Genomic DNA, 27,980 nt, shown 5'->3' with positions numbered 1-27,980 from the left:
CCTATTTATGTTAAACCCAGAAAATATAAAGTGACTACACCAAAAAACTAAAAACACTACGTAGCATTTTCGAATACTTGTTATGTTGTATGCCATTACAGCTGTATTCTTTCTTTCTTAAGATGCCATGTTCTCTCAAAAGGTGACAGTCGCTGAAAATCCCTTTGTTAATTTTAGAAATTGAAAATGGCATCTAGTATATTTGGCCCTGTGACTCTCAAAAAAAAAAAAAAAAAAAACAACCTGAAAAACTAGTACATGGGGCTACTCATATTCATGAAACAATGTGTAATAAAAAATACTTAGGTTTTATTGCACTAACTCTTATAAGGATTATGACATTTCCTGTGAGAATGGAATTCATTGGTGTGAAAAGAAAAAAAAAAAAACCACAAAAGACAATATTCCCACTAAACAGAGTTTAACATTTGTGATAAAATGGCTAGACCAAACAAGTCAAATTACACCACATGGAATACCCTGGGTCGCCTACTTTTAAAACTGATATGTCATCAAGGGGTCATTTTATTTCCTGAGCTTCCACACTGCCTCAAAAGGTGACGTTGGCCAAGAAAATCATTTCAGCAAATTTCTAAGTTGAAAAGGGCATCGAATATATTTGGCCATGTGACTTCCCCCAAACCCTGGAACACCGGAACATGGGGGAAACTGTTGGTGCTAAGTAAAACATTGAGGCGTTATTACACAAATGCACATCAGGATCATGAAATGCCCTGTGAAAAATGACAAATAAAGGTATAACCCCTAAATGGGGCCTGCATTTGTGATAACGTGGTTAGACCAAACATCTTAAAATACTCCATTTGGAATACTCAGGGTTGCCAACTTTTGATGACGGTATCCCATAATGGTGGAAATGTTATTAATATATTTGGCCCTGTGACAACAAATCCGATCCATGGAATTTCACAAATAATCCAGTGAGCTGTATGAGAAGTGAAAACAAAAATACACAAATACACGCCAAATGTCTCTCCTTGTATAACACACGCGTCAAGCACTGGAAGAGATTTTCTTTATAAAAGACTTCTAACACAATGCAGAGAAACGGCAGATTAAAGATTCCTAATGAATCACATCACTGGCGCCATCACTAAACGTGTAGCACAGTGCTTCCATCACACTGCGCGTCGGCCAGGTAATGAATCGGAACAGTCTGGTAAGGTTAGACAAGTCATCATGTCCACTCCAGTCCAGCAATTAGGAAATTTTACGTTTCTTAGCCGAAGACGGGTCTTCCTGGTCATCATCTGTAAAGAAAGAGCAATTAGACTGGAAAGCAGAAGATATAGTAGAAACAAGAATTGTGAGGCATGCATTCATTTCTGTGCCTGGAATATCCCACTTACTGTAACCTGAATGGAAACTGTACAAAACAAGGCCTTCACCCCTGGTAAAGGAACCCTATCAACCCATGAACAATTCTCTTGGTGCCCTCCTTCCACAGAAGCTCACAGAGGTTCTCTCTTGTAGTACCGTTTTAATCCAAACACATTATTTCAATAAAGAGGAAAGTGTGTTGAAAGCATGAGGATATCCACCAAGCACACATTGGGATTTAATGAACATGCACTCACAATGCAGCATCAGGAGATAGTCATGTCTGAGTAAGGGTTTAATATTTCAGGAACTCTACCGACCTGTGTAAAAGGTTGATTTAAGGGTTACGGATATAAAATTGATGGTTCAGCCGCCTTGGAAAAACAGGTTGAACACATGATAAAATTTAAAAGGAAAGCACAAATACCACACACAATGGAGGACAAATGGGGAAATAAACCAATACAAAAACATGTTCTAAATATGGTCTCCATAGTGCCCTTTCAAATATAGCCCTCAATTTAATACTTTTCGATAAGCTTTTCAAATGATGTAATAATTTTGACCACAACCCTCACAAGAAAAAAAAAAAATGATATATATATAACACCGGGCTAGACAAGCAACCATATCATTAAATCAAAGTCAGATACTTATCCGGAATCCTTATGGAGACAACCGGAAAGAGAGTCATTTCCGTATTCACATACAGAAAAACAAAGCAGGTTATGTAGGATAACTCCATCAACTTAGTGTAAAAAAAAACAAAAAAAAAAACATTATCAACACTTTACAGAAGCAAAAATAAAGGGGAGCCACACAAAGCAAAAAAAAAAATCCTACATTTCTTAGTGGCTTCAGGGGTTTTGAACGACTTTGCAACCCGCCAGGAGAGTGTTTTTTTGGAGGGAAGATGCCTTAGACTAAGGGGCACAAATTCTACCTGAGAGCCAGGCGAAGCACCCTATATTACGGCCGCAGGAGCTCCCGAAAGTTGACCGGCAAAAGCACCAAGCGCCCTGAAACCAATTTGGTAATAGTACCACATATGCGGCCAGGCAGTAGTTTAACACTGTGGCGTTTCCCCTACACTGCATGGTTCTGAGCGCTATATGGAGAACTTGGGCGCTCAGATCAGGGGTATTTGGGGATATTTGAGGAGTTATTGTATATTTTTATGATTGTAGCTGACCCCGGGTAACCTGACCAGTTACCTCTGCTAATATCTTCATTCAGCCACCACTTAGAATAATAAGAGATCCAGAGAAGAGTAATTTGTTCCCTTGTCTCAGGCGAGGGGTCTCCCGCACAGGACGACAGGGGGGTCTTCATCCCAGGAGCCTCTGTGCCTGGAAGCCAAGACGTGGGGAAAAAAAAAAGACCCTTTGTCCCCCAGGCACAGAAAAGTCAGTCAAACCAGCCAGTGCCCCAAATGTGTCCCCAGCAACCTCAGGCAAACTCATAATGGCACATTCCCCAACCAATCTCCGTTGGCGAGGTTCCTGTGCTGAAACCTACGAAGAAAGTGTCTCCTTTCGGGGTACGAATGCTCCCCCTGGTTGGGGTTAGACTATATGAAATGGCAGCCACCCAGGGGAGCACTCAATTACTTCCCTTGCGATTTCACACTTATGTTGCAAGTGTGAACGTTCTAATTAATTGTTGGGAACGTTCTAATGGGGCACCGGGGTGGTCCCTGTTCGGGAGACGAATGGGTTCCATTCTTAAGAATGCTCCTGAACGGGAAAATAGGGTATAGGACACGAAATTCATGGGGAAACACATAAAACCAGGGAAAAACACACAAATAGGCAGTTCTGCCACAATGATATTTTGGGTTTGTCTCTCTGTTCCTGGGACATAATTAGCTTACCGGTCTTTAACGCAATTATCTCCCAGGCACAGATCTCTGGGAGGGGCTTGTCATCTATTGAATGGAGACCTCTGCTGGTGGCTGTGTATATAAACAGGCAACTTGGCCATAATAAATCAGTTCATCTTGTATCCTTCATCAAGTCTTGGCTGATGTTTGGGTAGCTCAGAGTTATAATTACTGCTTCACTTTGGGACCTGGGAGACTCTTCAATGGATACACTCACTCAGAGTATAGGGGATCCGTTACAGCATGTATAGAAAAAGAACGTGTGGACATCCCTCTGTCATTTCAACCAGACCTATCCAGAGTAAATCTTGCATTGCTCCCATTACTGACCCTGTCTTTAGATGCCGAAAAGGCCTTTGACAGGGTCAGTTGGGGTTTCCTAGACGCTGTACTGACTGCTTTTGGAATTGTGGGCTGGATTCACGATGCCACTACGGCCCTTTATTCTGAACCGACAGTGAGAACTGTCTTATCAAACTGGTTTAATTTTAAAAATGGTACACGGCAGGGATGTCCTTTATATTTTAACTCTCGAACCATTAGCGATTAGTATCAGATCAAACCATTACATTAAGGGATTCCCTACTAATAAGTCAGAAGCAAAAATATCACTTTATGCTGACGACATATTATTAACACTTACTTCTCCAGCAATTTCTATTTCCCAAGTTCTATCCGAGCTAAAGTTATCCTAAAGTATCCAATTATAAACTCAATGTAACTAAATCAATTGCTGTAACTACCAAGGTTGACAATGTCACCCTCTGTAACTTAAGAGAGAAGTATGATTTTGTATGGTCTAAGGATGTCTTTATTTGGGGGTCATAATTTCAACTCAAGTAGATAATCTTATGGAAACAAGTGTTTTAAACCTCTTGAAATATACAAATATCAAACTAAAAGAATGGCGCCTGATAGAGCCCGCCTGGTCTGGCAGAATCAACATTATCAATGCATATATCATTCCTAAGTGGTTATATTTATTTAGGATGATCCCTCTTCAAATGCCAGACAGTTGGCTAACTATGATACAATCTAGTTTCCAAACCTTTATCTGGAAATAAAAAAAAAACAAGAAGAAGTTCGAAAGTTCTTTCCATGAAATACCATCAAGGGTTTAAATTACCCAAATATAAGAAATTGTTACTATGCCAACATTATTGGGCACATATATAGACTCCAGGTCGAATCGTCCAAAACCGATATATGGTATACAATAGAATCTGAAGCTGTTGGAAAGGACAGATTAGAAGTATACTTATGGCTTAATAGCAAAAAAAACAAAAAATGTGACAGATGAGTTAAATAGTAAATCACTAGTTCTATCACAAACTGTTAGAGCATGGGAAATATTGAAAAAGAAATTAAAATCTCTAATAAAATAACCAAAACGTGTTACTTGGCCGCTTTGGAGGATAATATAAAAGACATCTCTTTAAAAAACTGGTCCAAATTCCAATGGACTATTAAAGATATCCTCCAAGACGACCAAATTTTATCGGAGAATGAAAAATCTTCTGAATACGGCTTTATTGAAAGTTCCCCCAAATATTGATATTCTCATTCAAGGCATTTTTAGCCATACTAAGGTTAAAAAAAATTCTCTCTAAGGCCACTAACATGTTAATTATTTTTGATCAACAACCTTTAAATATAATTGATAAATGGAAAACGAGTTAGATATAGACATTACTGACCGTGAATGGTGTTCTTTAAAGGACACCCGTAAATATATTCACTGTTTGAATTTAATAGAATGTCAATACAAGCTTATGTACAAATGGTATCTGACCCCATGTAGGATTAGTAGGATGTACCCGGGCCAAAATCCTCATTGCTGGCAATGTGGTTGCCTGGACGGATCCCTTATCCATATATGGTGGCACTGCCATTTAGTAAAAGGTTTATGGGAGTGGTCTTTTGGAATACTCAAATCTATATTCAATATCACAATTAATAAAGGTCCTGATACAGCGTTGTTACATTTAAAATGGAATATATCTTCTATTCCATCGAAGTGCCTGGTCACACATTGTTTCTTGGCTACCAAGATATTAATAGCAAGACAATGGAAGTCGCATCTTCCTTTTCAGAGGAGACCGCTAATATCTCAACTTTTATTTCAGTTCCGGATGGAAAAAGATCTACTGGTTCCTTCCATACATTCTTTAAATAGACAGTATATGTATATTTTCTTTAGTCGATTTGTAAGGTTCTGGATTTATAGTGTCTGTCTTGAACTGTTGTTGTAAATGCAAATTCCATTTTCTTTTTTTCTGTTATGTCCGCTCAATAGCACAGGCTATTGGAGGAACCTGCTTGCCAGCCTCTTGCCCCAGGACTATGGCCCCTGTAATAAACCTTTGTTAAAGGCACCGTTTGTGCCTTTTGGACTTATTTGGGGCTTACCGAACAGATTAGACTAATGCTGTTCGTATACTGAATGAACTGCCGAACGAACCGACCACCCAGAACGTGTGCTGCTTATTAACCTTCATCACCTTGTTAACCACAACATTCCAAGTGGTTAGCTGGGTGGCTGCCATTCGTATAGCTAAACACGTGGCGGCGACCATCTTAGCTGTAAACGTGTACAACATGTTTGGTCGTCAAGTGCATGGGACCATAATCGGACACTCAGCGGCGTTCAGTGGAAACACTCCCGAACAAGAGACACAGATTAAGTGCACATACAAACAGTTTCATTCGTACATATTGTTGTATCGTGAAATCGCGAAAGAGACCGACCGCGCAGCCATATTCCATGGAACTCTTTTGGGCAGGAGCCTTGTGCGCGGTCGGTCAAACTATAACTTCCATGGAAATCTTAAACGCCTGAACCGATCTGGGTGATTTTTTGATATGTTGTTCACCCAGGTCGGGGCTATCAGGGGATGTGACTTTTGTGGGGTTTCCATGTGTTAAGGGGGTATATTCGAGAGGTTGTAATATGTGTGTTTTCTGTGTCCTGAAATAATAGAGTTACGTACAGTTCCTGACTCAATTATCTCCCAGGCACAGGGGAGGGATTATCTTGTTTTGTGTAGGAGTGCCCTGGACCTGAGAGCCAATGTAATCGTGTGTATGTTTTTATTGAAGTCTACTCTCAGGTCCAATGGGGAGTGCATGGGGACCCGCATATAAAGCCAGTTGTGGCTGCCAATAAATGAGTTCCTGCCTACGAGTCTAGTCTCATGTGTGAGGGGAACAGCTGTATCTGCTCTGGGGATTGCTATATCATGATACTACCCTGGGTTATAATCACTTGCTCGAGTAAGAGCACCATGCTCTGCTCTCTGGCTTAGGAGAGGTCTACCCACTGGAAGCTGGATCCTGGTCTTGGGTCTAGGGTGGGTGGAGGACAGCGAGACCCCAACCAAGCTGTAATGCTGGATGTGGGGACTACGGTGCTAATGGTATCTGGTGGAGTGCTTAGGAGTACTCGGAAGTAGCGATTAATGGAGCCACCAGGTCGGGGTGCCAGGCGATCCACCACAGGCAGTAATTCATAAGTTGATTATTTTCTCACTAAGTAAAATTAGCCATTGGTCAGGACAATAAAACAGGACAAGCTGTCTAAATTAAGCCATTTCTGAAGAAGCGCAGACAAAAATTTAGTAACTTGTTCCAAAATAATACTGTTTTTGGGCATTACCACCACATATGAAAAACGTGTGCCCTCTAGTCCAAACAGATACCAACAAATATCAACAGGAGTTTTCCTCCTATAACAGTTCATGGACAGGTAAAAAATGGCATCCTGCCCGGCCAGTGGCCATGCGGCTGTCTGAGCCCTCACTGTGCTTCATTTCTACCATAGATGGACATAGGACAGAGCTTCAGCTGCTTGCAATGTGTCCTGTTTGTCAGATGAACATAGGACAGAGCTTGCCGGGCACAATGTATAAAAGCCCATGCCATTTGCTGGGCACAATGCATAAAGGCCCATGGCGTTTGCCAGATACAATGTATAAAGGTCCATGCTGCTTACCAGACGCACTGACATTCTCCTGAGATTCTTCCTCTGGTAGAAACCTTGCTGAGCTTGTGATGTTAGGTGCATCATCCCCATTATCTTGGTACATACTGGACCACTTGATGGCCATATCCATCTCAGGAGGGGGAGCCTTCTTGTCTTCTGTCTCATATGACTCAGGTGGAGGGACTGCATTTGTCTTCCATACTTTAAATTCTTTTGGAGGCTATGACAAAAAAATAGAAAAATTAACATGATTCCAACATGTACATATACATATAACCCCATCATCTCCAACTTGTCTTCGAACCCCCCCAGCAACAACAACCCCCAGTCGGCAGGTCGAGATGGGACCGAAGGTCTCTCCACCGGCCTTACAGTGATGCTGGGCAGCCGGCCCAGATCCTCAATCACAGCCGGAGGTACCGGGAGTAGGGACAGTCAGTACTATTCCCCAGCGGCAGCTTACCTTACAGGGAGGGAAGACAACCGGTTCCTCTACCCAGCGGCATCCGGAGATACCAGAAGAGGAGACAGCTGGTCCCTCTTCCCAATTACCGGGAAACCTTACAGACTGGTCCTGTGAGAAACCAAAACTGGCAGGTGGAGATGGGACCAAGGTCTCTCCACCAGCCCTACAGGGATGCTGGGCAGCTGGCCCTGATCCCCAACTGCAGCTGACATTACCGGAGGGGAAGACAACCAGTCCACCTCCCCAGCGGCAGCTGGAGATACCGGAGAAGGAGACAGCTTCTCAATTACAGAGGGAACTTATAGACTGGTCCTGGAGGGGTGTAGCGGAGGGCAGTATTAGAGACCACGATCTCCGCTGGTTCCACAGGTAAATCCACAGTCAGCGCTGAAAAGTAATGCAAGTCCCCAAATCCTCCCAATAACCGGACGAAACACAGTTTGGGAGTCAACTAACTCGCTTTATTCACAAGCTGACATATTTAAGCAGTTCCCCATGCAAGGGGTTTCCGTATAGATAATTCAGGGGATTTCTCCCAACATGCATTGTTTTTCTCCCAACAGGCATTGCTGCACGAGATGGATACTCCCACTAAAATGGACGATTAAGTGGATTATCCCCTCGTGCAGCAAAACCAACAATTTACTTTAAAATGTATATGTTACACAATATTCGGTACATTGAGACGACCGAACGTTCGGTAGATAGCTGGGGTCTGAGCACACCTTTTGTGAGAATACCGCTCAGATCCCAGCTGAAATGACCGAACGCCGCACAAATACAGTTTTGCATAGAAGTTCCCCTCAATCTGTCGAATGTATCTAGGGGAACGATTCTACCGAAAACCGGGCTCCCGAATGGCCTGGAAGTGCAGCGGTGTTTGCATCATCGAGTAGCCGTTTTTAGTTCCAGGCACTCGACGACCAAACACCGCTGCGAAATAGACGAATCCAAGATGGCCGACCGCTGCATGGTCGGTAGTTGAACGGCGGCCACCCAGGATAGTCTATAATTACCGATTGCAACATTGTTGCAATCGGTTAACAAGTGCCACACGACCCTAAGCGTGTGATCTACCAGGGGGGCCCGTATTCGTTCGGCGAACGGCTTAGATAGCCGCTGTTCGCCGAACGAAGTACTTGTATGCTGGTAGCTTACGGCTGCCAGCATGCGAATCACTATAGCATAACATACACACAGCAATTATACACGGCAAACAGTACAGCCTACAGACAACCTTCCCATATTATAGTTCAGAAGTGGCTAGGTTTGCCACAGGGGGAACCCAAATGGCAGGTGGAGATGGGACCGTGGTCTCTCCACCGGCCCTACTGGCCTGCTGGGCAGGCGGCCCATATCCCCAACTGCAGCTGGAAGTACCGGGAGAAGGGACAGTCGGTCCTACTCCCCAGCGGCAGTGTACCATGCAGGGAGAGGAGACAACCAGTCTCGCTCCCCAGCGGCAGCCGGAGTTACAGGGAGAGGAGATGATCAGTCCCTCTACCCTAGAGCAGAAAGCATCCTGGGGAGTGGAGGCAACCGGCCTCACCCTCTAGCAGCAGCCGGAGATACCGGGAGAGGAGACAATGGTTCCTCTCCCCAACTACAGGGGGACAGCACCCCTGACTCCAATGGTGCAGATGGGACTGTGGTCTCTGCACCAGACATACAGAGATGCTGGACAGCCGACTCAGATCCCCAACAGCCACAGCAGGAATACCATGGGGAGGAGGTAGGCAATTAATCCTCAGCAGCAGATTACCTACCAGGTCCTGGGGCAGTGGAAGGGGCGGCCGTCTCCACTAACTCCCTTCCAGTGTAAGAGCTGGCATCAGAGCAGAGCGCAGCTGGCCTCTGCTTTACCGGTCTCATTGTCACAGCGCCAGACTGTCCCCAGGTCCCTCCAGCAGAAGTGCCCTACCCTTTCCTTTGTCCAGGGCCTCACATTACACAGGCCATCCCAGCAGAAGAGCTGGCATCAGGGCAGCTGGCCTCTGCCTTACCTGTCCCCGTATGGTTGAGCCTGACCCCCAGCAGACTCCTGCAGCAGAAGCAGCACCGGCCTCTGCTCAACCGGCCCATGTGTTCTGGGACCGGACAGAGCAGCACCGGCCTCTGCTCTACCGGCCCATGTGTTCTGGGACCGGACGACCCACTGTCCTACCCAGCAGTAACGCTGGCTACAGTACAGATCGCAGCTGGCCTCTGCCCACCAAGTAACCACAATGCTATTTCTGGGAGTACTAGAGAAACCAGGGGTGAAGGACACCCATCCAGCAGCCTTGGACCTGTAGGACAGAGCCTGGCACTGGAGGCTACCTGGCCAACTAATTGTTTTTGGGTGGGTTGCCTGACTAACTCAGGTACCGACCGGCAGCAGGTCAGGTACCTGATAAGTCTTCGCTTGCTACATGTTCTTGGAGGGGCCTGCTTGCCAGCATCCTGCCAAAAGACTATGGGCCCTTTAAAAACGTATGTGATTTATGGAACTGTTTTGGGCATAGGACAAGGTGCACGGTCGGTCAAAATTATGACTTACATGGAAATCCTGAACCCCTGAACCGATCAGGGTGACTTTTGGATAGTATTGCATGTTTCTTGTACTGAGAGATAATTACTTGAGTACACAAACATATAATATTATCTCCCAGGCACATGGAAGGGTATTGACCCATTTTGTATGGGAGTGCACTGGACCTGAGAGCCAATGTAATTGTGTGTATGTTTTTACTGTAGTCTTCTCTCAGGTCCAGGGGGAGTGCATATATGGCCAGTTGTAGCTGCCATTAAACAGTTCATCTTCACCCTCAACACAGAGCCTCGTCTCGTGATTGTAGAGAACAGCTATACCAACTATAATCACCAGCTCTTGTAAGAACTACACTGCTATACTCTCTTGGAGGAGAGGCCTTCCCACTGGGAGTTGGATCCAGGAGTATAGCCCATGGTGGGAAGGGACGGCGAGACCCCAGCCAAGCTGCGGCAGCTAAGGGGCTACGGTGCTTATGGTACTCTGCAACAGATAGGAAGTTGCGACTGGCGGAGGCACCCAGTCGGGATGCTAGGCGGTCCATAACAATAATTAACTTCCAGTATCCCCTATACCTCCCATGTATAATGAATTAACCCCCCCCAGTAACTCCTATACCCCCCCATGTATAATGAATTAACCCCCCCCAGTAACTCCTATACCCCCCATGTATAATGAATTAACCCCCCCAGTAACTCCTATACCCCCCATGTATAATGAATTAACCCCCCCAGTAACTCCTATACCCCCCCATGTATAATGAATTAACCCCCCCCAGTAACTCCTATACCCCCCATGTATAATGAATTAACCCCCCCAGTAACTCCTATACCCCCCATGTATAATGAATTAACCCCCCCAGTAACTCCTATACCCCCCCATGTATAATGAATTAACCCCCCCCAGTAACTCCTATACCCCCCATGTATAATGAATTAACCCCCCCCCCAGTAACTCCTATACCCCCCATGTATAATGAATTAACCCCCCCCCCCATGTATAATGAATTAACCCCCCCCATGTATAATGAATTAACCCCCCCCATGTATAATGAATTAACCCCCCCATGTATAATCCCCCCGGTGTCTGACCTCCTGGGGGGCTCTCAGGACCCTCCTGTCCCAGTCTATGTGCTGGCTGAGCGGGTTACACAGGAAGGACGGGCGGCTGACGCTCTGGAAGAGCTGGTCCGGTCCGGGGAGCTTCCTGTCCGGCACAGTTCGGGGAGGGTTCGGTCCCGGGGGCTTCCTGTCCGCCTCCGCCTCCTCCTCCTCCTCCTCCTCCTCCTCCTCCCCCCCGCTGCTGTCCGAGCTGTCATACTGAGCGAAATAACTCAGCGGGTCCTTCTCCTCGGCCGCCATGCTGGTCCGTCCGCTAATACTGCCCCCCTCCTACCGGAAATACACCGGAAATACTGCCTGGTCCGTCCGCTAATACTGCCCCCCTCCTACCGGAAATAAACCGGAAATACTGCCTGGTCCGTCCGCTAATACTGCCCCCCTCCTACCGGAAATACTTTCCCCCACCCGGAAATACTGCCTGGTCCGTCCGCTAATACTGCCCCCTCCTACCGGAAATACTGCCTGGTCCGTCCGCTCATACTGCCCCCCTCCTACCGGAAACACACCGGAAATACTGCCTGGTCCGACCGCTAATACTGCCCCCCTCCTACCGGAAATACACCGGAAATACAGCCTGGTCCGTCCGCTAATACTGCCCCCACCCGGAAATACACCGGAAATACTGCCTGGTCCGTCCGCTAATACTGCCCCCCTCCTACCGGAAATACTGCCTGGTCCGTCCGCTAATACTGCCCCCCTGCTACCGGAAATACACCGGAAATACTGCCTGGTCCGACCGCTAATACTGCCCCCCTCCTACCGGAAATACACCGGAAATACTGCCTGGTCCGTCCGCTAATACTGCCCCCCTCCTACCGGAAATACACCGGAAATACAGCCTGGTCCGTCCGCTAATACTGCCCCCCTCCTACCGGAAATACACCGAAATACTGCCTGGTCCGTCCGCTAATACTGCCCCCCTCCTACCGGAAATACACCGGAAATACTGCCTGGTCCGTCCGCTAATACTGCCCCCCTCCTACCGGAAATACAGCCTGGTCCGTCCGCTAATACTGCCCCCCTCCTACCGGAAATACACCGGAAATACAGCCTGGTCCGTCCGCTAATACTGCCCCCCTCCTACCGGAAATACAGCCTGGTCCGTCCGCTAATACTGCCCCCCTCCTACCGGAGATACACCGGAAATACTGCCTGGTCCGTCCGCTAATACTGCCCCCCTCCTACCGGAAATACACCGGAAATACAGCCTGGTCCGTCCGCTAATACTGCCCCCCTCCTACCGGAGATACACCGGAAATACAGCCTGGTCCGTCCGCTAATACTGCCCCCCTCCTACCGGAGATACACCGGAAATACTGCCTGGTCCGTCCGCTAATACTGCCCCCCTCCTACCGGAAATACACCGGAAATACTGCCTGGTCCGTCCGCTAATACTGCCCCCCTCCTACCGGAGATACACCGGAAATACAGCCTGGTCCGTCCGCTAATACTGCCCCCCTCCTACCGGAAATACACCGGAAATACTGCCTGGTCCGTCCGCTAATACTGCCCCCCTCCTACCGGAAATACACCGGAAATACTGCCTGGTCCGTCCGCTAATACTGCCCCCACCCGGAAATACTGCCTGGTCCGTCTGCTAATACTGCCCCCACTCCTACCGGAAATACTTTCCCCCACCCGGAAATACTGCCTGGTCCGACCACTAGTAATGCCCCCCCCTCCTACCGGAAATACTGCCTGGTCCGACCGCTAATACTGCCCCCCTTTCTACCGGAAATATACCGGAAATACTTCCCCCCACCGGAAATACTGTGGTGGAATCTCGGTAAAAATAAATTTAGTAGGCCGAGATTACCACGTGGCATGTGTACGTGCATATGCTGACGTATCGATCAGTTGGTTGCACGAGGCAAGATACGATCAGTAGTGTACGGAGCATGTGCGAGAATACAGGATGTAGTATTCCCCTCCTCCATTGTGCTGGACAAGCCATGCGGTCAAGCAGGAAGTTAATTCTTATTTGTATTGATTGGTCAAGAGAATGTGCGGGTGGAGCTTAATATGGGAGGAGTTATGTGCCTATATAAGGAGCCTGCACTATTGTCCGGGGCTCAGAACTTGACCACCCCCGGGTTAGCCCCCCCATATTGAGAATTTGATAAAAACTTTATTCCATTTGTTAGATCTTTGTTAGATCAGGTTTGATCAACGATTTTTTTCGTTAGATCTACTCTAAAATATGCGATATTAACAATCATTGTCAGGGGGGGCTAACCCGTAGCCAGCCCCCCCTCAACAAAAATTTGTACAAAATGTTGTTGATTATGATAGCTCTACGTTAGATCAGGTTTGATCAGGCAAAATTTTTGTTAGATCTAGTCAAATTACTGAGATATTGCATATATAATTAGGGGGGCTGGCCCCCCCTCAACTGAAATTTTATTTTTTTTTAATTGATTTTGGTAGATATTCGTTAGATCAGGTAAGATCAACAGTTTTTTTCGTTAGATCTATCACGCAAGAGGCGGTAAGCACCCTCAGACACACACAGCACCCTCAGACACACACAGCACCCTCAGACACACACAGCACCCAAACACACACAGCACCCAAACACACACCGCACCCAAACACACACACAGAACCCTGGGGGTGCTTTATGTGTTTGGGTGCTGTGTGTGTTTGGGTGCTGTGTGTGTGTCTGGGGGTGCTTTGTGTGTTTGGGTGCTGTGTGTGTTTGGGGGCTGTGTGTGTTTGTGGGGGCTGTGTGTGTTTGGGTGCTGTGAGTATTTGGGTGCTGTGTGTGTCTGGGTGCTGTGTGTGTCTGTGGGTGCTGTGTGTGTCTGGGTGCTGTGTGTGTCTGAGGGTGCTGTGTGTGTCTGAGGGTGCTGTGTGTGTCTGAGGGTGCTGTGTGTGTCTGGGTGCTGTGTGTGTCTGGGTGCTGTGTGTGTCTGGGTGCTGTGTGTGTCTGAGGGTGCTGTGTGTGTCTGAGGGTGCTGTGTGTGTCTGAGGGTGCTGTGTGTGTCTGAGGGTGCTGTGTATGTTTGGGTGCTGTGTATGTTTGGGTGCTATGTGTGTCTGAGGGTGCTTTGTATGTCTGGGGGTGCTGTGTGTGTCTGGGGGTGCTGTGTGTGTGAGTGTGAATGTATATTTTATTTAAATATATTTTTGTATTAAGAAAAAAAAAAGTTATATCCCCCCCCTTCTTACCTTTATCCTGGGAGGTCCATTCTGCCTGGGGGGAGGAGGGGGGGGTCCATTCTGCCTGGGGGGAGGAGGGGTGCCGTGCTGCCATTCTTCCCTGGTGGTCCTGTGGTGAGAGTGAACTCTAGCCCCCTGCAGGCTAGAGTTCACTCTCGCGAGATCTGAGCGTTGCCGCGGCAACGCTCAGACCTCGTGAGAGGACCCGGCGGAGCTGCTGGCTAGAGCTCCGCGGGTCCTCTCTCCTGCCTCCCTCCCTCCCACACTCCCCAGCCGGCGGCCGCACCTGAGTGTCTCTGGGCCGGTGAGGGAGATCTTTGATCTCCCCACCGGCCCATGGAGGCACTATGCAGGGCTGGCGCTCGGGTAGCGTGTTTTGTTGTGTGCGTTTCACTTAGTAACTGTACCACGTGGTGCTGTTGCCGAGGGAACGGGTGTGACCGTTGGTAGAGTGTTTGTATAGTTTCTGTTGGAAACGACGCTCCATTGTTAAGTATGGGCGCGTCAGATTCGACGATTTTGGATCCCTTAGGATGTATGATAAAGAATTTTAAAAAGGGATATACAGTATGTGATTTTGGGGTAAAGATGTCTCCAGCACGCTTGATTACATTGTGTAGTAGGGAATGGCCTACTTTGGTTGCCGCATGGCCACCACGTGGCAGTTTGGATCCTAATCTGGTACAGCGTGTACACGTGGCTGTATCAGGTAGGCCTGAGCTTTACAGCCAGTTTCCCTATATTGATTGTTGGAGGCAGGCCGTAAAAGACTCGCCAAAATGGATCCGAGTATGCCACGAGGAACAATGTCGCCTCATGGTGGCCAGGACTCGCTTGTCCACTAAGGCCGTAATTACGCCCATTTTGGACACGCCCCCTGAGTCTGAGATCCCTATGCCGCCCCCTTACTCCTGGAAGAAGAGGCCCGTACACAAAATCAGGCCAACCCAGCAGCATGGGCCACAGCCCATTATCCAAACACCGATCCAAATTGGAATGTCAATGGCGCAGACATGGTTCATTTAAAAGCTTATAGGGACGCTATTATTGCTGGCATGAAAGCTGGAGGAAAGAAGGCGATTAACATTGTGGCGAAACCGACCTCGCCACGTGTCCTTGGAGGGGGCTGATTGCCCGCCTCTTGCCTTTGGACTATGGACCAGACTTTATGGGAATGTGATACCCCAGATAGCCATACCATGGAGCCTATTCATATAATGAAAGACTATGGGAAAGACTTTAGCTCCATGGCAATTGTACTGTGTGAGTAGGATCTGCGCGCTATTCGGTAGTTTTGTGCGTGCAGATCCCAGCTATCTGGGGATAGGTGAAATGTCTGTGTGTTATGTGTAAATGTGACTTTATGTATTTTAAAGTGTTTTATGTTGTTTTGCAACCATGTGGTTAATGGAGTCTGCCTTTAGTCCTGGGTAATTGGATTACTTCTCCAATTAACTCCAGGGCAGAAGGGAGGAAACCAGGGTGCATTGTGGGGATGTTTTTCTGCCAGCCAGAAAGGAACAAAAGATACTTTTAGTAACTTTTGAACCCCTGGTCGGATTCATGCCATTTTTTAATATGTTGTTCCCCTGAATGGATTGATTGTGGATATGTATTTTTATGTGAATGTGATGTATGGTTTTAAAGTTATGAAAGTTGTGTAAAAGTATATTTTACACTGTATGCATAATGGGATTATGTGTCACACTAAGGGGAGGGGATGTGTGGGAGGTAACATCTATGTCATTGGTTCTTTTATGCCTCCCCCTGGGTGTGGCCTGTATGTGTGAGTTGGAAATAAAAGCCAGGCTGGATGAGCCAGTCCAGAGTTCCTGTTTTACCCTCAAAGTGATGTGTCGTCTCATTATTGGGGGGGAAGGATTTATTGCATGCTGTTCCAGTTGACTGCTAGGAGTACAAGCCTATTCGTATGGTTCCTATTCAATGGTATACAGCATTCATATGCTTGGGAGAAATTTAAAGGTTTCTCGGATTCGGTGATTGTGGTGTCTGCCAGAGTGCTTGGAGTCCTCAGGAAGCACTAGGAGCATCCATTAACGGAGGTACCCGGTCGGGGTGCCAGGCGATCCGTTACATTGGTGGCAAGCGGTGGGATGGCGTCCTAGTGCGAGGTAAAGCAGCTCAGAGACACTGTTTGGATTTACAAATTGAGGGCAACGCTAGCACTCGTGCAGCGCCCCTGGGAGCAGACTAGTATGGAAGGTTCTGGCTCTGGAGATGATTGGCTGGCCGAGGTGAGGCAGCGAGTGGCCGAGTATGGGGATGATATACCCATGGAGACACGCCGAGTGATCTGGAACCAGGTCATGGCCGAGCGAAACACAAGGCTGGACCGAGAATTCCGGTTGGCGAAAGAGAGGAAGTATGCTCAGCAGCAGGAGCGTTACAGCAGCCGAGTAGAGGCTGCATCCGAGGAGGTTAGCCGTCTTTCCCTTGAGGCGGCGGGTGGAACCCGAAGTGGGGGTCCTCATAGACTGGTCCTGTGAGGAACCACAACAGGCAGGTAGAGATGGGACCAAGGTCTCTCCACCGGGATGCTGGGCAGATCCCGCGATAGAGAAGATAGGGACTTTGTAGGATTGGCTGACACGGTCATGGAGGACTATTGATACCGACCGGTCTCTATCCCCCTTGGCCGAGCGGAGCCTATGGTCGATGTATCAATAGGGGGAAAAAGGAGTGCGTTCATGATTGATACTGGTGCTGAACATTCGGTGGTGACTGACCTAGTTGCTCCTCCATCTGGAAGAACCATTACCGTAATAGGAGCAACTGGAAGGAGTGCTGCTAAACCGGTTCTTAAAAGTCGACTCTGTACATTGGGAGGCCACGTAGTAAAACATCAATTCCTTTATATGCCTGAATGTCTAGTCCAACTGCTAGGACGTGATTTGTTGTCAAAACTACAAGCGCAGATAACGTTTCTACCAAATGGAACAACATCTTTAAAGTTCAATGGACCTTCAGGTATAATGACAATATCTGTACCAAAGGAAGAAGAGTGGCGACTTTATACAGCGTTGACTAGCCAAAACCCTAAGAGTGATGAATCCTTGTTTAATATACCAGGAGTGTGGGCAGAGAACAACCCACCAGGACTTGCTCGCAATATCCCACCAATTCGAATCGAACTGAAATCCAGTGAGCTTAAGGCAATATCATATCCCACAAAAGGCCAAGAAGAATATACAATCATATTTGGATAAGTTCATAAGGTATGGTATCCTAAAATTCTGTACTTCCCCCTTGAACACCCCATTGCTGCCTGTTCAAAAGCCCGGTACAGATGAGTATCGCCCTGTGCAGGACTTGAGAGCAGTCAATGATGCGGTCGTAAGTATACACCCAGTTGTGCCCAATCCATATAACCTGCTTGCTTTAATTCCGGGCGGGGCTACCTATTTCACTGTCTTAGATCTCAAAGATGCCTTCTTTTGCCTTCGAATTGCTGCGGAAAGCCAGTGTATCTTCGCATTCCAATGGGAAAATGCTGTAACGGGCTCGAAACGCCAGATGACTTGGACAAGACTGCCCCAAGGGTTTAAAAATTCACCTACCCAATTTGGATCAGCTTTAAGTCAAGACTTACTGGATTTCAAGTCCATCCCAGGAGAGTGTGTACTATTGCAATATGTAGATGATTTGTTGATAGCGGCAGTTACTAGAGAAATATGTAATGGTCTGTCTCGATCCTCTCGCTCTTTTTGCGATTGCCTGGTGTGACGGAACGCTGGCACTCCGACCGAGTACCTCCGCCAATCGATGCGCCTAGTGCTCACTGAGGACTCCAAGCACTCCAACCGACACCATCAGCACTGCAGACACCACTTCCAGCGATACAGCTGCGCCGGGGCCTCCGAGCTGCTGGTCCTCGCACTAGGATGCCATCACGCTGCTGCCACCAAATGTAACGGCCCCCCCAGGCATAAAAGGGGGTAACAGCCGTTTAGTAGATCTTCCCCTTCCAGAGACACAGGCACAGCTACTGTAGACACCAATCCACCGAACTGGAGAAGCATATGAATGCTGTAAACAGCCGAATAGGAAACACCATACGAATAGGTTTACACTCCTAGCAGTCAAACTGGAACAGCATACATTAAATCCCCCCCAAGAACGAGACAAGGCTCTGTTTAGAGGGTCAAGCAGGAACAGACAGAGCTGTGGGTTTATTGTTCTTATATACACATTAGTACCACCCACAGGGTTTTGGAAAACAACCAATAAACACGTACAATACACTCAGACACTCCCACACAAAATCCTCCCCTCTGCCTGTGATACAATTACCTTACACAATGGGTAATGTAATTATCACAAGCAGAGAAATACAGTTTTTCCACATTATTCATAACTTTAAAAGTATGCATCACATTCACATAAAATTTTCAGAATCAGCATACTCCAAATACAAACATATGTCAAAATCATCCACATTGGTCCATTGGTTCAAAAGATAGATCAAAGTCCTTTGTGACCAAAGGAAGCATGGCTTTTCTGCCCAAAACCAGTTCCACAGAGTCTTCTATCCTGGAGTTAATTGGGAAATAATCAAATTATCTCCAAGGACAGAGGCAAAACCCCATTAAGCACATGGCAGTAAAAATACAGTAAAATACAATAAAATACACAAGGTTACATTTATTACATAAAATACAGACATGCAACATATCCCCAGATAGCTTAGGTCTGAGCGCACATTATTACTGAATGGTGCTCAGACCACACACATACAGTTCAATTGCCATGGAGCCAAAGTCTTTTATTACACGAATAGGCTCCATGGCAGGCTATCTGGGTTAAATGAGTTAATTCAGTAAATCAGAGAATCTACCGAACGCCAGAAATATATGAATAGACCTTTCTGCATAGGAAAATAAAGTATTTAAATGCCATAGTCAAAAGGCAGCAGGCAGGCAACCAGGCTCCTCCAATGCACAGTGGCGAGATTGGTCTCGTCACAGAAGCGGTCCCAAAACTGAACCCTGAGGGACACCACTTTTGTCCAGCCTGGAAATTTACCATTAATGATAACTCATGTACTCTATCCTTAAGTCAATGTTCTACCCAAGAACAAGAATAATCCTCTAGACCAATTTCTTTTAGTTTGAAGACTAACCTATTGCGAGGAACCAAATCAAATGCCTTGGCAAAATCCAAGTAGATCACATCCACTGCAACACCCTGATCTATACTTCTACTTACTTATTCACAGAATGCAATTAGGTTAGTTTGACATGACCTATGTTTCATAAAACCATGCTGATTATTGCTAAAAACAAAGTTCTTCCCAAAGAATTCCTGAATAGTATCCCTTAATAGCCCTTAAAATATTTTCCTAGTCACTGAAGTTAAGCTCATAGGTCTATAATTTCCAGGCAAGGATTTTGAACCCTTTTTAAATATAGGAATGACATCTGCCTTCCTCCAATCCTCCGGTACAATACCCGAAACAAAAGAATCTTGAAAAAATAAATACAGTGGTTCACTTATTTCCCTACTTAGCTCCTTAAGTACTCGTGGGTGAATACCGTCAGGCCCTGGAGCTTTATTTACATTAATTTTCTCTAATAGCTGTAGCACTCGAGTTATCCAATCACAAGTTATCTGCAAGTTTTTTGCAGCAATCATTTGCATATCTCTTGCCATAGGATCTTCATCAATATATACTGAAGAAAAATAGTTATTTAAAATGTCTGCCTTTTCCTGGTCTTCATTAGCTAACAGACCCATCTCTGTTTCCAGTGTACATACACTTAAATGTTTTGTTCTTTTTAGAATTGATGTACATGAAAACATTTTTGGGGTTGGTTTTGCATTCTTTTGGCTATTAATTTATATTTTCTAGATTAGCCACTTTAATTGCCTTTTTGCAAGCGGTATTGGCTTCCTTATATCTTATATAGGATGCCTCTGATTTGCCCGATCTAAATGCTTAAAATGCCCTTTTCTTAATTTTAATCTCGTTTTACTTCTCTACTAAGCCACATTGGTTTCAATTTGTTTCTTTTATATTTATTACCCAATGGTACATACTGAGAAATGTACCTTTCTAATATTTGTCTGAAGACCATTTATCTTCAGTGTTTTTTTCACTAAGGAGTTTATGCCAGTCGATATGTTGTAGAGCTGCCCTAATCTTATTGACATTAGCTTTTTTAAAATTATATATTTTAGTATACCCCACGTGCTTTTGCTTCTTTGAGTTTATTTTAAAAATGACCATATTGTGATCACTATTTCCCAAATGCTCCCCTACTTGAATGTTGATCAAAAGATCGACATTGTTTGTTATAACGAGATCCAGACAAGTATCCTTTTAAGTTGGTGCTTGTACAAGTTGTGACATGAAGGTGTCGTTTAACACATTCAAAAACCTGATTCCCCTCGCTGAAGTACTGGTCCCTCTATCCCAATTTATGTCCGGGTAATTAAAATCTCCAATAATTAAAGTGTTACCCAGATTTGCAGCTTTCTCAATTTGCTCAAACAGCTGTTGTTCCTCGTCAATATTAACATTAGGTGGTTTATAACATATCCCAACCAATAGTTGGTTTCCCTTCTTTTCCCCCAAGCAGATATTTACCCATAAAGCCTCCACATTTTCCTCATCGCATTCCATTTGCTTAAGATTTGGCTTTAACTCATGGTTGACATATAAACATACCCCACCACCCTTCTTGTTTTTCCTATCCTTCCTAAATAATGTGTAACCATTTAAGTTAACTGCCCAGTCATGTGTCTCATCCCACCATGTTTCAGTTATGCCTATTATATCATATTGTTTAGTGTATGCTAATGCCTCTAGTTCCCCCATTTTGTTAAAACTTGAAAAACTAGAATATAACAAAGTTCCTGGTCCAGACAGTTATACAAATAGGTTTTATAAAGTGTTTCAGAAAAGTATTATCTTACCTTTAACAGCAAACTTTAATGAACTGGCATCAAAAGAGCTATTAGAGCGAACATAATCCCCATTTTAAAACCAGACAAAATACATACGGATGCTTCAAATTATCGCTCGATATCTTTATTTAGGGAGTTGACCTGTCTGATCAACTGCTGCAGCCATTTCTGATAATGAGAAAGACCAGGGCCTGGTATAAGAAAGTGGGCTTTTATTTAATGCAAATGGCTACTCACAACGCATTCATCCTTTTTAAAAAGGCAAATCCTCAGCTGAAATGTAATTTTCTTACATTTCAGTTCCAGCTAATTTCTGTGCTGCTCACTGAGTGCCACAGTGGGGAGCCATCAGCAGGGCCTGGCAGCATAGATATTCAGACAGGTCACTTCTGCTTTCAGATACCACCAACCCGCCCTCCAAAAAAAAGACCCCCCAGAAAAAGGTGCAGGCTGTGTTACCGGAGGGGCATTCGAACGGAGACAAGTTTCTACTGCCCTGATTGTCCCTATCAGCCCGGCCTTTGTATTGGGAACTGCTTTAAAGTATCTCATACTCAGAGCCAATCAATTCTCAATACAATTAATATTTGTGTTGTAATTCTTCTGGTATCTGACCGCTGACTCTATATATATTTTTTTATTACTTGTATTTAGTTAATTGGGGTGGTTGATAGTTCATGGGAAATTGGGGAGTTTAGTGCTAGGGGTAAAAATAGAAAGAAAAAAAAAACACAAAATAAAAATTATTATAACATTGTTTTGTTAAAGTTCTTGTGTAAAAAGTTCAAAATGCTTAGGAAGTTCAGCGCCGAGGAGGCTTAGAGAATTCTGACAGCGGATTCAGAGGTGACAGACAGTGCCTCAGAGTTTGACCCAAAATGGGACATGGACACTACATGTGGGGTATTGCTGTACTCAGACGACATGCTGAGCGACATATGAAGCGTTATACTGCCGTAGCACACCTGAGGATTGCAAACTATGCAGTACAATCTCAAAGTGTGTGTCAGAAAGGCAGAGAAAATGCTTACTACTACTAGACTTGGTACTAACTAGCGAAAAAATGATCCCACCCTAAGGTTCAAAATGGCCCTTTTGAAATACCCTGGGGTGTCTTCTTTAAAAAAAATGGTAGGCCTTTGTGGGGGAAGCTTGAATAAGCAACCTGCTATTAGACCCAAGACCCCCTATCAAATTCATCTCTCGAAATTCTACAGTAAAAACTGAAATAGTCAGTGTGACGGTACAATTCTTTACTCCGTCAAGCATTCCCTTCTTCCCATAAAATAAAATCACCAAGTAATCCACAGAGTAATAAATCGCTGGTATCGCCAAATAATCCACACATGAGCCAAAGCTTAATGCTGGAACAGGACTGATTTACTGGAAGCAACAGGCATTCAATTTAAACAGTAACAGACTCCTCCTCTGGGCCAGGCTAGATAATTGAGTTTCAGCAACATACTAAACTCAATTATCTGATGTCCAGAAACATTACAATTTACAGCATTTTCAGAAAAATACTTTCCATAACACATACAATTATAACATTTACATCCCTGGGTAGCTGAGGATACTGGGAGTCACATATCCAAATCTCACGAAATTCCGTTCGGTAGTTTCCGTGTCGCATCGTGTGGAAGTTTGACCGGCTCGCCATGTGGTGGTATCCGCTTTACAGTTCCATGAAATCAGCAGCAAGAGCCGGTCTCCGTTCGCGTCTAATTACACGAAAACTATCATACGAACGTTGCATTTGGTTATATAGAACTGCTCCCCTTGTTCGGTAGATTCCACCTCCCGAATGCCGGTTTGATTTGTGAAGTGGAAAGTAGTCAGCCGGGACTTCCATGATGACCGGGTGTTCGCGGAATTGCCATGCCGAAAACAGTTCCAGGCAAATCATGCGTAAGTCCCGCTGACCGCGTTTGTGAGATTTAAGATGGCCGCCATCCTTTGTTCTCGCCACGTGTTTGTATGCCGAATGGCGGCCACCTAGGAGCAATTAAGTGCGGTTTCCTCAACGTTCTAAGTTCTAATTGCTACCCAGAGTGGTCTCTGTTCTATAGATGAATACATTGCTCAACGTACATAAAAGAAACAAACTTATTATACAAATTTAATCTGCAGGGAGAAGGCATAACCGAAGGCACACAGGTAAATACATACAAATCCTTCACAGTCAGGTCTCCTATGTGGCACTGTAGCTTCACAAAATACTGCCAACTGCATACATTGTGGGTAATGTTTTACTCAGGGGAGGTAGCTCAGCATAATTCGGGTTGTTTAATCATGTTGGAACATATCATATATACAAAATGCCCAGCACAAATGTAACGGATAAGTTAAAGATGCAAAAAATATTTTTTTACCACAAACGTTGACATACAATGGTGAAAAAATGGCAACATATTAAGGCATAATATATGCCATATGAGATACCCTGGAGAGACTACTTTCACAAATGGTAGGCCTTTGTGCAGTTATTGAAACAGTCAAACTGCTATAATACCACAAGTTGAAACATAGGCCCTGCAAATCCGTCTCTCAAAATTCTACTCTAAAAACTGAAATGGTCAGGTCTCCTATATGGCACTGTAGTGTCACGAAATAGTGTCAAAGGAATACATTGGGGGTATTGTTTTACGCATAAGAGTTAGCTGAGCATAATTAGGGGTGTGTGATCATGGTGGAACATATCAAATATACAAAATGCCCAGCACAAATGTAACGCTTAAGTAAAAAATGCAAAAAATGTTTTTTTACTACAAACTTTGACATATAACGGTAAAAAAATGATGACATCTTAAGGCACAATATATGCCATATGAGATACCCTGGAGTGTCTACTTGCACGAATGGAAGGCCTTTGTGTTGTCATTTGAACTATCAATGCCCTAAATGCTGTAATGCCCCAAAATAAGACATGGGTCTATCAAATCCATCTTTGAATTTTCTAACTGTAGAAACTGAAATAGGCTTGCTTCTTATAGGTCATTGTAGCGTCCCAAAATAGTGACAAAGGCATAAAATGAGGGTATTGTTGTACTCAGCAGATGTAGCTGAACACAATATGGGGTTATAACCGGGAATAGCACACAGCAGCTTTACAAAATGCACATTAGAAAAACCTTGTTATATGTGTGTATGTCAAAAAACAGAAAAAACACAATATTTAGCAGAGATTGATGGGGAAATAGCTATGAAAAAAAGTGTCAAAATACCCTTAGATAAATAGCCTGTGATGTCTACTTTATATAAATATATACTTTTGTATAGCAATTTTATTTTCTGTGACGGCTATTAAACTTACAAATTAAATATAGGAAAGGCAAGGAAAGAATTCTCCCCTCCTTGCCTTTCTGTTTCTCAATCACACATAGATCATGCCTTTCCTACCCTTCAGACATTCTCCCCAGCTACTGACCAAGAGGTGGCTGCTCTTCCTTGCTCCTCTCGCCCCACCACTTGCCCGCTCGATCCTGTCCCATCTCACCTTATTAGATCTCTCTCCACTTGTCTCGTGCCTTCTCTAACACACATCTTCAACTGCTCGCTCTCTTCTGGCATCGTCCCTGCTGACCTTAAACATGCCACTGTAGTACCTATACTAAAAAAACCATCCCTCGACCCATCCACCCTCTCTAACTACCGTCCCATATCCCTGCTCCCTTTTTCCTCAAAGCTTCTGGAAAGACTTGTCTTTACCCGTGTGTCTCATTTCCTCAATTCCAACTCTCTCCTTGACCCCCTTCAATCTGGCTTCCGCCCTCTCCACTCTACAGAGACTGCCCTTATCAAAGTTACTAACAACCTAATCACAGCTAAATCCAAAGGCCACAACTCCATACTAATTCTTCTTGACCTCTCAGCGGCCTTTGACACCGTTGATCATGCTCTCCTTCTTCAAACTCTTCAATCACTCGGTCTCTGTGACTCTGTCCTCTCATGGTTTTCCTCTTATCTCTCCCAACGCTCATTCAGTGTCTCCTTTTCTAATGATACCTCCTCCCCTTGCCCTGTCTCGGTTGGAGTTCCCCAAGGCTCCGTCCTTGGTCCCCTTCTATTTTCTCTTTATACTGCCTCTCTTGGCAAACTTATTACCTCTTTTGGATTTCACTACCACCTGTACGCTGATGACACCCAGCTATATCTCTCCTCCCCAGACCTCTCCCCTGCCGTCCTGCAACGTGTCACTGCTTGCCTTTCTTCCATCTCTGACTGGATGTCATCCCGCTTTCTGAAACTCAATCTCTCAAAAACTGAGCTCCTTGTCTTTCCTCCTCCTAATACTGATCCTCCTCTTTCGCTCTCCCTCCAAGTTTGTGGTACCAACATCAGTCCATCCTTGCAAGCACGCTGTCTTGGCGTCATACTTGACTCTGGTCTCACCTTTGAGCCTCACATCCAGCATGTTGCCAAATCCTGTAGATTCCATCTTAAAAACATAGCCCGCATCCGCCCCTTTCTTGCACCAGATACTACCAAGGAGCTTGTCCATGCTCTAGTAATTTCCCGCATGGATTATTGTAACCCTCTCCTGATTGGTCTTCCCAATAGCCGTACTGCACCCCTACAGTCCGTAATGAACGCTGCTGCTAGACTGATTTTCCTCTCTAGTCGTTTCTCTCACACCTCGCCCCTCTGCCAGTCCTTACATTGGCTTCCTGTATGCTATAGGAGTAAATTCAAGGTACTAACTCACACCTATAAAGCACTGAACAACTCTAGCCCCTCTTATATCTCCTCACAGATCCATAGGTATGTCCCTTCTCGGTCTCTCCGTTCTGCCCGTGACCACCTCCTGTCCGTTGTCCGCACTCGTATGGCCAACTCGCGCTTGCAGGACTTCTCACGGGCGGCTCCCTTCCTATGGAATAGCCTGCCTACCGCCATCAGACTCTCCCCTAGTCTTGCATCTTTTAAGAAGTGCCTTAAAACCCATCTCTTTAGGAAAGCTTATGGCCTCCAAGACTAACCCTTACCTCACACACCTGTCTCTTGCCCTCTCCTAAAGGGCAGCCCACCTTATTTGATTGCAAATTCCTGTCCTAATGTGTTTTACACCCCACCTCCTATAGAATGTAAGCTCGTTTGAGCAGGGTCCTCTTCAACCTATTGTTCCTGTAAGTTTATTTGTAATTGTCCTATTTATAGTTAAATCCCCCTCTCATAATATTGTAAAGCGCTACGGAATCTGTTGGCGCTATATAAATGGCAATAATAAATAAATAAATAAAATAAATATACCAACTTCTAAAATTGTTTCACATTGAGATTTTATATGACTCCTTGTATTTTGTGACCTGTAACTTTTAAAATAAGCTGAAATCCTTTACATATTTTACACTTTGAAAGACAAGACACATAAATGAATGAATTTATTTTGAATTACTTTTCCTAAGCTGGACATATTATGCATCGCTATTATTGCCAAAACTGTGAAAAAAATGTTTTAATTTTTTAATTTTACATTTTTTTTAATAATAGATTTGATTTTATACATGTATATGTCACAAAAATGAAAGCCCATTTTGTCCTTTAATAAACGATATATAATATGTGTTGATGTAATAAATGAGAGAGATGCAAATTGCAGTTGAACACAAACAGCAAAAAATGCAAAAATAGCTTGTGTCCTTAAGGGTATGTCCAGCTTCTGAAGCTGCGTCCTTAAGGGGTTAATGTAGTTTTTATATGTTTTAGAGTCAGGGTTATATGCCCACTTAATTTGTTTGTGGATACTCCCATGCTTGTATGGGATGTGTGATAGATTTGATATGATGAGCATATTGCCTTTTTTTGTATAATATGTTTTGTATGAAAAAAATATATTTGTATGGAAACTATAATAAATAAATTGGAAAAAAAATAAATAATAATTTCAGGAAGTATTATTTACAGATAGAGTTATGGACACATGGAAAAGCCTTCCAGCTGAGGTGGTAGAGGTTAACACAGTAAAGGAGTTTAAGCACGCATGGGATAGGCATAAGGCTATCCTAACTATAAGATAATGCCAGGGACTAATGAAAGTATTTAGAAAATTGGGCAGACTAGATGGGCCGAATGGTTCTTATCTGCCGTCACATTCTATGTTTCTATGATGGTGAGGCTTAGCGTATGAGATAAGAAGTTGCCCTGACTGAGACTCTCATAGAGGAGGAGTGTGTTCTACATATCGCATTAATGTGTCAACCAAGCAGGTGAGGGACAACCGGAAAAAAGGGATTGATACGAAGGAGGAATCTGTCTTAGTCCGACATGAGATAGAAAACGACACGCCTACTGGAGTGAAGGAGAAACCGTCCATGTCGAACGCTCGAACATCCGCGACTCATCGAAAAGATAAGAGGGCACAACAAAATCGTAAGTTTTGCCAAGAGATGACGCAGAGACAATTCCGTATTGTCTAGCCATTCTTGAAGAAAACTTAAAACTAGATCCACATCCCACATATGCGAGTATTTGGGAGCTGGGGATCTAGTCAGATGAATACCCCTTAATCTAGGGCTAAACACTTGTCTTAATGATGACTGGGCTTTGTTGAGCGTGGTGAAGAGGTTCAC

General features: G+C 44.8%; 1 protein-coding gene across 1 annotated transcript; it reads right to left on the bottom strand.

The window, feature by feature from the left end:
* Positions 1-273: 273 nt before the first annotated feature.
* Positions 274-11,606, bottom strand: C7H1orf52 (chromosome 7 C1orf52 homolog). The gene is made up of 3 exons (XM_063427141.1): positions 11,293-11,606; positions 7,215-7,425; positions 274-1,271 (listed from the first exon to the last, which is right to left on the bottom strand). Exons 1-3 carry the CDS (start codon positions 11,560-11,562, stop codon positions 1,222-1,224), a joined length of 531 nt encoding a protein of 176 aa, XP_063283211.1. The 5' UTR covers positions 11,563-11,606; the 3' UTR covers positions 274-1,221.
* Positions 11,607-27,980: the final 16,374 nt, after the last annotated feature.

This window comes from Pelobates fuscus, chromosome 7, assembly GCF_036172605.1.
Source record: "Pelobates fuscus isolate aPelFus1 chromosome 7, aPelFus1.pri, whole genome shotgun sequence".
NCBI lineage: Eukaryota > Metazoa > Chordata > Amphibia > Anura > Pelobatidae > Pelobates > Pelobates fuscus.
This window is presented reverse-complemented; position numbering and strand designations above follow the sequence as displayed.

Bases quoted from the DNA above. Each gene is read 5' to 3' on its own strand.
- C7H1orf52 (XM_063427141.1), bottom strand. From the start codon at position 11,562: ATGGCGGCCGAGGAGAAGGACCCGCTGAGTTATTTCGCTCAGTATGAC. The intron at 7,426-11,292 runs GTCAGACACCGG...TTTTTGTCATAG, and splicing joins TCCTGAGAGCCCCCCAGGAG to CCTCCAAAAGAATTTAAAGT. The intron at 1,272-7,214 runs GTAAGCAGCATG...CTTTCTTTACAG, and splicing joins GGAGAATGTCAGTGCGTCTG to ATGATGACCAGGAAGACCCG.